This window comes from Schistocerca cancellata, chromosome 1 (assembly GCF_023864275.1).
Source record: "Schistocerca cancellata isolate TAMUIC-IGC-003103 chromosome 1, iqSchCanc2.1, whole genome shotgun sequence".
NCBI lineage: Eukaryota > Metazoa > Arthropoda > Insecta > Orthoptera > Acrididae > Schistocerca > Schistocerca cancellata.
The window spans coordinates 881,361,939-881,373,834 of record NC_064626.1 but is presented as its reverse complement, the minus strand read 5'-3'; the positions used below and the strand labels follow the sequence as shown (position 1 = coordinate 881,373,834).

The window sequence follows — 11,896 nt, the reverse complement described above, 5'->3', positions numbered from 1 at the left end:
CGTGTGTTTTCGTTTGGACAATGTTTATAGCGCTGGTATCAACGGAGATACTAAAGTAAGTACGTTTCTTGAAAAGAACCGCATACTTTCTATAACTGCATTCGATAGCTCTTGAGAAGACAATTACAGTGATATAGCGTTGGTTAATGTAGACATTGAAACCGGTCATAAAAAACTTGGAGAAATGTCCTAGAATGCCGGCCACGGTGGCCGAGCGGTTCTAGGCGCTCAGTCCGGAACCGCGCGACTGCTGCGGTCGCAGGTTCGAATCCTGCCTCGGGCATGGATGTGTGTGATGTCATTAGGTTTGTTAGGTGTAAGTAGTTTTAAGTTCTAGGGGACTGATGACCACAGATGTGAAGTCCCATAGTGCTCAGAGCCATTTGAACTATATTTTGTCCTAGAATGTGAGAGCACGGTGTCTAGAATCGGCATTTCCGGTGCGAACACTGCCAAGTTGACGTCTAGGACCAGGCTGCTTAGTTGTATACCGTAAGGTAGGAATGCGCTAAGACAATAAAACTTTATTTCCCCTTGGACAAACTTAACTAGATGCAGGTTCATCTACGTTTGTTGCATACGGAAATACGACATGGGCTAGAATCTAGCGTATAACAAAGGGCTTAGGAAAACTCTTTCACATTTGTGTATCCTCCCAGATTTATGTGAGCTGAAACAGAGAAATCAGCTGTTCATTATTCAAAAATAAAGAGATACTATACGCTGCAAAGCCGGCCGCAGTGGCCGAGCGGTTCTAGGCGCTTCAGTCCGGAATCGCACTGCTGCTACGGTCGCAACTACGAATCCTGTCTCGGACATGGATGTGTGTGGTGATCTTAGTTTAGTTATGTTTAAGAAGTTCTAAGTCTAGGGGACTGATGATCTCAGACATTAAGTCCCGTGGTGCTCACAGCAGTTTTATACGCTGCAAAAAGGAACTACTGTATTTAATATCTGAACGCCTGAAGGAAAATTTGAACTACATTTTCCTGTACGTGGCTGTGTGCTTCTTAGAGGTAAAATACACGCTGTTCAAAAAAATGTTCAAATGTGTGTGAAATCTTATGGAAGTTAACTGCTAAGGTCATCAGTCCCTAAGCTTACACACTACTTAACCTAAATTATCCTAAGGACAAACACACACATCTATGCCCGAGGGAGGACTCGAACCTCCGCCGGGACCAGCCGCACAGTCCATGACTGTAGCGCCATAGACCGCTCAGCTAATCCAGCGCGGCAAAATACATGCTGTCGGACAACTGTCCCTACCTACACTGCTCTACATTATATCATATGGGATACATTCGTTGAACTAAACATTTGATTAAAAATACTTTGATGACCGTCTGTACACCGCAAAATAAATCATCTTCCTAGCGAAGTGTCGTTTCATACTGAACGTAAGCGCGTAATGACAGTGTTACCAGCTACGTTGGATACACGCAGTCGACTTACTTGAATTTCAAATGAAATGTCGTACACACGTAAATGAAATAAACAAATTACTAACAGTGATTTGGTAACTTCTCAGATCACATAACACAAATTTTGCCCTCCAAAAAAATAACTTTATCCTTTATTTAAGCATGTGTCTAAACTGTTGATAATGGACAGAAAGGTACATTTGCAATCGCCGTTCGAAAGAACTATGATGAACAGATGCAGTTACAGTGGATTATATGGTGGAGCATGCACAGGTGACATATGTCGTCTGACGTTGTTGGGGCTTCTTCACAGACTGCGTCCTTTAATGCTCCCGAAAGAAAGAAATCGAGAGGAGTCAAATCGGGGGATCGCGCAGGCCATTTGACAACAGAATTTCGTCTTATCCAACGTCCAGGAAAGTTCTCATTCAGTATTCGCGTTGCAACATGGGACGCGTGAGCTGGACAACCGTCGTGTAGCAGCCACATACACTGTCGAATATCCAGTGGTACCTCTTCTAGAAGAACCGGCAGAGTGTTTGTCATAAAGTGTGCGTACGAATGTTCACTTAGAATGTCTGAGATTAAGTAAGGTCTCACAACGTAATTTCCTATGATGCCGCACCATACGTTTACGCTCCACGGCCGTCGATGTTGTACCTAAAACTTTCTTGACAACTTGGGGTACAGCACCGCCTTGGCTCCGGCCCCGGACCTGCCTGTTCCGTGACCTTTGTCAGTTTCCCAAGGAAGGTACCCCTTCTCTTGTTTATCGTCGGACATTTGCTGCTCTATGCGCACAAATGAAGGATGCCACATTTATTTACGCTGATGGTTCAAAAACATCATTTGGTGTTGGGAGTGCCTGTGTTGTTGGCGACACCCCTAATCGATTTCGGCTTCCCGACCAGTGTTCAGTTTTTACTGCGGAGCTTTACGCTGTTCTCCAGGCTGTCCAATACATACATCGCCATCAGCGGATACAGAGTATTATATGCTCAGATTCGCTCAGCTCTCTCCTCAGTCTCCAAGCGCTGTACCCTGTCCATCCTCTGGTCCACCGGATTCAGGAGTGCCTCCACTTGCTCCACTTGCTTGGGGGGGGGGGGGGGGGCATCTCTGTGGCGTTCCTCTCGATCCCAGGACATGTTGATATCTGTGGAAAGGAGGCGGCCGATATACCGGCCGAGGCTGCAGTCTCTCTTCTTCAGCCTGCTGTTCGCATGGTTCCCTTTGCCGATCTGCGGAGTGTTTTATGTCGCCGTGTTGCTCTTTTATGGCACACACATTGGTAGACACTTCCCAATAATAAATTGCGGGACGTGAAGCTCTCCCCTGTGCTTGGACCACTTTCTCCCGAACTCGTCGGGAGGAGGTAATTTTAACTAGACTGCGGATAAGGTACTGTCTTTTTAGCCATCGACATCTTTTAAGTGGCGATCCCCCCCCCCCCGCTTTGTCCTTACTGCTCTCAACTGTGGACGGTGAGACACCTTTTACTTGAATGTCCCTATTTTACTCCGTTACGCTCCCGTCTACAGCTGTCGCCTGATATATCTTCCATTTTAGCAGATGACACGCGCTCAGCCGATACCGTTCTCGAGTTTATTAGTGTCAGTGAGCTGACGTCAGTCATTTTAAGCTCTTTCTGGGGACAAACAGCCCCCCTTCTATAGTTTTTTTTTAAGCTTTCCTTCTGTTTTTTGTTTCCCCACTTTATTGAGTTTCCCCACTTTTTTGAGTTTCGCTCCCATTGCTGCTGGTTTCCAGTTTGGTGTTTTTACCTTTTCCTAAGTGACAGACCGGGCGCTAATGACCGTAGCAGTTTTGCGCCCTAAAACCACAACAACAAAAAGATGTTGTAACTGACGAAGCCAATGTGGATTTTTGGCTGCTCGGCAGTAAAAGTTATGGAAATTTACATTAGCATGGGTAGTACATGTTGCTTCATCGTTACGAGCACACTTCGGGATAACGTAGAATCGTTCCTCAATTGATGGAGGGCAAATCGACAAAATTACTGTTTTTACGGTATTTCTTTTACGTCCACCATATAAAAGTAGTGTATATAGCTTCTCCTCAGTGGTGTACATGTCTGCAGGCAATGAATATCGAAGCAGAAATGAGCAGCCTGCAGTGCAGACAAGTAAACAAGCAAATGTGTTGACATTCTGATTCAACACGAGTGCTCTGCTTGGCGGTGTTTGCATCGCTAACGCCGATTCCGGCCAACATCCTCTTAAATTCTAGAACATTTTTCGAATGTTTTTTATGACAAGTTTCAACGTCAACCTTAACAAACGCTATATCTCTGTAATTGTCTTCTTAAGAGCTACTGAATGCAGTTATAAAAAGTATATGGCTCAATTTAAAAAAAACCACTTACTTCAGTATCTCTTTGACACCAGAGGTAAACCATTAACCGAACAAAGAAATACGTGTCTCTCGACGCTCTTACATTGGTTGACAATTTGGGTCTGACAGGAGACGTCGTACATGAAATGCATTTAGTAAGATGAGTGAAGTCTGCTTTCGTAAGCAGTCTTCTAGCCTTGAGAAGACTGTAGACTGCTGCTTATCATTTCTTCCCATTGTTCTCTCTTCCAAAATTTGTTCCGTGTTCACCCTGTTAACGTGAGAAATCATTATGTGGTGATTCAGGTGCCCCACATTGACATTCTGCTCACAGTTTTTGTAATCTGGATTGACTGCCTCACACCTCATCTTTTCGAACCGTTGTAATCATGTAGAAGTCTCTATAGCCTCGATCTAATGTAGAAATACGTACACCTGGCCGTTACGCCTGGATGATGGTAACAATTTCCCTCGGATAGATAGTTTCTGTATCAAAATTTCTATCAGTTCATATTTTATTACTGGTTCCTCCAGATAGGTGTTTGTGTCCCAACACTATTTAATAAAATTTGTGTGGCGTCATATTTTTGTGTGTAATTCGTGCAATCTAAGAATGCAAATTTCTCAGCTCATTGCTGGCTATGCAACTAATATGTCTTTAAATTCTTCGTAACTACAATATTCTTCTGATTCCGATACCCGAATCGTTAGCTTTATTTTCCAGTTATTCTGTGTAATCATCCATGATCTCTTCACAAACTCGTACTTGTTCAGCTAGCTGTCTCCTGTACTTCTTTTTTGACCTTTTCCAGTGCGATTAGAAATGCATGACGAATTGTATGATGCCTTTTGGTAACTAATTCCTTAAACGAAATTCTGATTATAGGATGTAAGTTCCCAACCCCCATGTGTTAGTTTTTCGTGTTTATTTTATCGGTTCAATTTTTCCCCGTTTTCAAGTGAGACCAGATATAGGAAGTTTCACAAACGACAATTCAGTGAAAAAGTGTGATACATCCTGCAAATTAGAAACTTAACGGTTACGGATTTGTAAATAGATGCAAGAACTGAGAAAATAGGTACTGTGCGGTCGCTTAACTTTATCACCCAAACAATGGTGGCTTTACATTGATGATGGCCCTACCAGAGTTCCTATTCGTAAAAAAAAATAAAAAAAAAAATTATACGAAGTAGACCAAACAAACAAGCTGCTGGAGTAGCACACAAATGTGAAAGTATCTTTTTCATCGCTACTGTTCCAAATGTCTGTTTCCCACTGAAAGCCATTACCCATATGGTATTATCGTTTATTCCAAAAAGACGTCAACAAAATTAGCACATTTCAGTCTTTAGTGCTAAAAATAAGACGTGGATAAAAATGGTGATTTCATTTAGCATTAAATATTCTTTACGTGTAATATTTCCCGACCATGGTTATCAGAGGTGTCGCCTTCTCATCACGTAAAGAGTAACGCCGTAAACTTTGAGTAACCGTACATGTAGTCTTCACAGTGAGTCGGTTTTCTTTTATGACTAAATATTGTTTGAAAATTCTGTGTATCTTCTAATGTAAATGGGATTTGATTCGAAACTGAGTACACTTTCTTGTGAAGTATTTAGAAGATGCTAGAGGCGCGCGGGGTAGCCGTGTGGTTTAAGGCGCCTTGTCACGGCCCGCGCGGCTCCGCCCGTTGGAGGTTCGAGTCCTCCCTCGAGCATGGGTGTGTGTGTTGTCCTTAGTGTAAGTTAGATTAAGTGGTGCGAAAGCTTAGGGACCGATGACCTCAGCAGTTTGGTCCCATAAGTCCTTACCACAAATTTCCAATTTCCAAGATACCAGAATCATACTTTTGTATGGTCTGCATAAAAATTTAAAAACATAATTACCATTCAGTTATTGTCACATATTAACATGTTCTTCAGAGTGGGCATCACAGCCATAAATTCCTTAAATGGTGACGGTATTCTCCACTTTACTTACTTACTTACTTACTTACTTACTTACTATTTACACCTTTCCTTTGTTAAACGACTAATTTCTGCTTTTGAAGCCCTCAGTGAATGTTTAGTTGTAAATAATAATAATAATAATAATAATAATAATAATAATAATAATAATAATAATAATAATAATATACAGCATCATCACGAAACTGGAACACAATATTATTAACGAATCTTCACAGATAGATAATTATCTCAAAAACGGTACCATCGGTATCGATCTGACAACGTATTCACGTCATGCGCTACCGTTCGTTTTGGTTTAGACGTGATACTGTTCTTATTGGTTTGGCAGTTATTCGGCACGCTTCCGACTGGAAAGGTATGCTGTCAACCAAAGAATGATGACAGACAAAAAATTCCTAGGATGTGTAAACGAATATTCATTAGTATTGCGAAACAAAGTGTAATAAAAAATAAAAATATTAGAAAATTAGTGAGATATATGATTGGAATATTAGAAAATTTAAAACTTTCACCATCTGGAATACCACAAGTTTTGTTCGCAATATTGTGTTCCTGTTTAGCAGTGGTAATGAGTGTGCAAGCCATCTGACGGTGTGTGGCGGAGGGTACTTTGAGTACCTCTATCGGTTCTCCCTTCTACTCCAGTCCCGTATTGTTCGCGGAAAGAAAGATTGTCGGTATGCCTCTGTGTGGGCTCTAATCTCTCTGATTTTATCCTCATGGTCTCTTCGCGAGATATACGTAGGAGGGAGCAATATATTGCTCGACTCCTCGGTAAAGGTATGTTCTCGAAACTTCAACAAAAGCCCGTACCGAGCTACTGAGCGTCTCTCTTGCAGAGTCTTCCACTTGAGTTTATCTGTCATCTCCGTAACGCTCTCGCGATTACTAAATGATCCTGTAACGAAGCGAGCTGCTCTCTGTTGGATCTTCCCTATCTCCTCTATCAACCTCACCTGGTACGGATCCCAATATTCAAGCAGTGGGCGAACAAATGTACTGTAACCTACTTCCTTTGTTTTCGGATTGCATTTCCTTAGGATTCTTCCAATGAATCTTAGTCTGGCATCTGCTTTACCGACGATCAACTTTATATGGTCATTCCATTTTAAATCACTCCTAATGCCTACTCCCAGATAATTTATGGAATTAACTGCTTCCAGTTGCTGACCTGCTATATTGTAGCAAAATGATAAAGGATCTTTCTTTATGTGTATTCGCAGCACATTACACTTGTCTACATTGAGATTCAATTGCCGTTCCCTGCACCATGCAGATCCTCCTGCATTTCAGTACAATTTTCCATTGTTACAACCTCTCCATATACTACAGCATCATCTGCAAAAAGCCTCAGTGAACTTCCGATGTTAGCCACAAGGTCATTTATGTATATTGTGAATAGCAACGGTCCTACGACACTCCCCTGCGGCACACCTGAAATCACTCTTACTTCGGAAGACCTCTCTCCATTGAGAATGACATGCTGTGTTCTGTTATCTAGGAACTCTTCAATCCAATCACACAATTGGTCTGATGGTCCATATGCTCTTACTTTGTTCATTAAACGACTGTGGGGAACTGTATCGAACGCCTTGCGGAAGTCAAGAAACACGGCATCTACCTGGGAACCCGTGTCTATGGCCCTCTGAGTCTCGTGAACGAATAGCGCGAGCTGGGTTCCACACGATCGTCTTTTTCGAAACCCATGCTGATTCCTACAGAGTAGATTTCTAGTCTCCAGAAAAGTCATTATACTCGAACATAATACGTGTTCCAAAATTCTACAACTGATCGAATAACAAATACGTTTTGTGCTTCATACTGTAGTAGTAACGTCTGAACGGCGGCTATTCCTGTCAGAGAAAGTAGACTGCTGGCTCCCACTGAACTATGTATCGTGTTGCCCTGTATGTCGCAGGAATTACTCGCCGGCGCTGCTGCAGAAACACAAGGACTCGCTGACTGAGCTGATCCGGCGCGACAAGAACCGGCCGAGCGTCATCATGTGGTCCGTCGCCAACGAGGCTCGCACACAGCTGTTCGCCGCCGAGTCCTACTTCAGGTAACGCCACACTCACTCAAACTCACCCACTCACCCACAACCTCACTACCGGCCCCATATGCCGTATGTAAAAGACACACGCTGGAGAAACCATGCGTTGTCTTGTGTTCCTTCTTCTACTCTTCTAATTGTGATCGGCACACTTGCTCAGAACTGTGTCTAAGATGTTCTAATTGCGTTTCGCATAAGGCATTTTTTTATAGTTCGTGAAGTCGTTTCTGACTCCCGATTACATGACGAACAAATTGTCTGCACAATGACGTGTTTATGCCTGAAGTTAAGAACTGTAGCTGAGTCAACAACTTTACTAACGGTCTGTCACCCTCGTTCTTTTCGTGATCACTAGTATCTTTTAATAAGAGATGGGGCCCCTCCACGCCCGGACCGACGTGGTGACCAAACCAAAAGTTCTCCTGTCACTTACGTCAACATGTTAGTTATCTACCAAGTGGATCACAGGATGCTGGGCTGTGATGTTATCCGTGCGTCTGAGTAAGACTACGCATTAGCACGGTCCATCGGTGATAGATAGTGGACGAAACGCGAGTGAGGGTAGCGATTTGAAGAGCAGAGGGAAAAAAGTTGCAAGGCTCGTGCCGTGGGGAAAAAACTTCTGCGACAGTGGATGGGTAGTAAGAGCAGTAGTGGCTTACTAGCTGCGATAGTTCATGCAAGTTTGGATTTGTTAGTGTGGGTATCATGCATCATTACCGTGGCAAGCGATGGCGATGTATCCCAGTTGCTGCAGCAGCTACATTCCTGGAACAATCAAGATCGTTATACAGTAGTGTGAGATCGGCCATAGATCATCTGACTGTGTGGGGGATGTATGAAGCTTATCTGCATGCAGTGTACGGTACGGCTTCCCTGCGTGGTGCCAGTTATTCGGCATTGTATACCAGCTGGATATCCAGTAATGGCGTCTGATTAACAGGGGCTCACCTGTACCGTTGTGTTTGCGTGTGCTTGGCCATAGATGTTAGGTCCTTACAAGTATGTCTTTTGGTCTTTTATGTTTCCATCTATGGTTGTGGTCGTAGTTCCCCAGATTCAGAAGAAACGGGTTCTGCGAATGTCTGGAGTTTATATATAGTCTTGTGGTGAGTTTGTGGATTACCTCCGTGAGAGTCTCAATTCGGTATTCCCGGTGAAGGTCCGCGATGCGTGTGTATCGTGGAGCATTGCTTATGGTTTTGAGTACTTTGTTTTCTATGAGCTGCAGACGGCGCAGGCGTGTAGACGCAGCGTATCCCCAGACAGGAGCTGCGTACGTCATCAGGGGTCGAATAAGTGTCATGTACATGGACCTCGACACCCTTCTGTTCAGTGTGCTACCCCTGTTGGGCATAGGGTAGAGCTGTTTGAGCCTCGCGCTAGCTCGGTTGGTCATGTGTTGTATGTGGTCCCCCCCCAGAGTAATTTCCGGTCCAGCCAGACACCGAGGTATTTGACTTTCTCACGGAAACGTATTGGGTGTGCATGTAGAGTTATTGGTCTGCAGTATCGGTGTTTGCGCAGTTGCTTCGGTCTTCTAGTGAACACAACGGCTTCGCACGTGTCGACGTTTACAGTAGTACCTTGATTATTTTCTTACGGTTGACTTCGCATAGTTTCTTGTTGCTGTGGACTTGCTATGCAGTGCCACTAATTCACCGTGTGACTTCTTCACCATCTGCAAAGGAGCTCACATCTACGCCACTTAGCTCCGCAATGCCATAATCTCTTTCAATAAACTCTTCTCTCATAAAACAATTGAAGTGGCCGGTGTACAGATAGCTATTTGACTACTTCCACATGGCCAAGCTCATGACAGAAGCGCTCAGAATGTTATGGCAGAAGTAAGTGCCAAATTACAGAACATTCTACATTTGTTTCGGGATGTGACCATTGTCGCCAGCCCTTCTTGTACTGAGAATTTCCAGAACGTCCAAGACATCACCAAGCTGCGATGTCAAAGTATAAGCGACCCCTCCGTCGCAGGTGGAGACGCTTCATCGCTGTCGCTTCTTGTTGATACTCTGCGCTCACATTAGTCTCCCCAGATCTGCACATAGATTTAAAAAAAAGTGCGAGCACAGTGGGAAGTTCCCTCTATATAGTTCTTATGTAAATAACTTTCCTCCACGACCATATTTCATCGGTTTAATAGGAAGAAGTGTAGCATGCGGTAACATACAGGGTGTTTATATAAATTAGTCACAAAAGTAATATTTAATTGCGGAAAGGGCAAATAAGTTACAGAATTGTTTGATACAGCGCAGAAAACGGTATACCTTAAAGTTTATTCCCAGCTAACACTGTTAGTTCCCGACGATCCCGCTAGGTAAATGCGCGAGTGTGTTATTCCAGCAGTCATCATGGCTTCGTATAACAGCGCAGAGTGTATGCAGTGTTTATGGTTTCATGAATCCAAAAAAATGGTTCAAATGGCTCTAAGCACTATGGGACTTAACACCTATGGTCATCAGTCCCCTAGAACTTAGAACTACTTAAACCTAACTAACCTAAGGACAGCACACAACACCCAGTCATCACGAGGCAGAGAAAATCCCTGACCCCGCCCATGAATCCAACTCCGCTCCTACAGTTCAGGGGCAGTTCAGGACTAAATATGACAAGCCACGACCTCAGAAAAAACTGTTCTTGGTGTAATCGTTTCACCAAAACTGGCTGTGTCTAACATAGGACGGAAGGACAGGGTCAGCCAATAGTTTCTGACCCAGCAAGTGAACAAGTGCGGCAGCCTTACATTCGTACTCTGAGTAGCTTAGAACTGAATGAATACGCCTAGTGTTACGGTGTGGAAGGTATTATGGAAGCGCCTGTCATTCCAGCCCTATAAATTGGAGGTGTTGCAAGGTTTCAGAGAAAATGACAAAGAAAAACGAAATAAGTTTTGTGTAAAAATGTTCAACAAAATACAAACTGAAAATCATTTTTCTAATAAAATTGTGTTCGTTGACCGAGACATCTTCTATACCTGCCGTAAAGTGAGTCGGTATAATGTTCGAACACGGGGTGAGCAGAAACTGCGTCACAAATTCGAGCTTGTACGGGTCTCACTAAGGCAAATATTTTTTCGCTGTACTCTGTAACAAGATTTACGGTCCTTTCTTTTTTGCCGAGTCAATTGTCACTGACCTTTCTTACCTGGTCATTCTAACAATACCACCACTTGAAAAGTAGGTTAGAAATCAGATTTAAAATGTTGCTCACGCAGCATTTGTTCGCATTATCGGGCAACAACAAAGTTTTTGACTGTGGATAGTATCGTCAGAATGGAAATAATGAAGTCACTGTAAAAAAGTCATTAATTTTGGCACTCACCTTGAATGGATTCCCACGTAGATATCGTCGAAGTTGTTACGGCTCATCTTGTTGATTCTAGAGTGATTCCACTTTGACTGCTAGAAGGTCCAGATCTGTATTTTAGCAATATTTGAAGACCTAACGCGTTTTTCAGGAAATTCTTAATGATCAAACAATCCCGGATCAGAACAAGGGTATGGTAGAAATAATTTTTGACTTGGTGTTCACGATCCATATTTTTATTAAACTTCTTGTAAATTCACATATACTACTTCTTAATTGTCACATCATCAAGAAAACAGTTTTGCATCAATCTTAATATATTTAATTTCCACTTTAACCAAACACAAGACTTGACTGTTCTTTTACAAAGCGAAATAACAACTTCTGCAAAGTTAAACAAAGACTGCTCTGTGCGCATTCGCGTCAAAACGGTTACAAGTAAGTCGAAGATTATTACAGTCTCACATAAATGAATACGCACATGAACCATATCATTCTAATATATCGATACATCGGAGTACCTACACATTAATAAAACCGAATATGAATATTGTCACAAAAATGTCTGTTACTTCGCAGAAAAGTAGTACGATATTACTGGTGTCGAGTGCTGGGGTTGGAGTGCCGTAATGGTCACGTAAATAAGGAACCATTACAACATGCTTGAACATTGTCTAATGCCTCAGTTACAGCAGAATTTATTTTCCAGCAAGAGGGCTCGCTACCTCATTGTCATCGTGAAGTTGTCACGTATCTCCATAGGAATGAGCTG

At 42.8% G+C, this 11,896-nt stretch overlaps 1 protein-coding gene across 2 annotated transcripts in view; it reads left to right on the top strand.

Moving 5' to 3' along the window:
* Nucleotides 1–11,896, top strand: part of LOC126190545 (beta-glucuronidase-like) — a 349,553-nt gene that overhangs the window by 309,697 nt on the left and 27,960 nt on the right. For both annotated transcript variants that reach the window (XM_049931029.1, XM_049931028.1), the window contains exon 9: nt 7,669–7,812. In XM_049931029.1, coding sequence (XP_049786986.1) covers nt 7,669–7,812 — 144 coding nt within the window. The remainder of the gene's footprint in view (nt 1–7,668; nt 7,813–11,896) is intronic.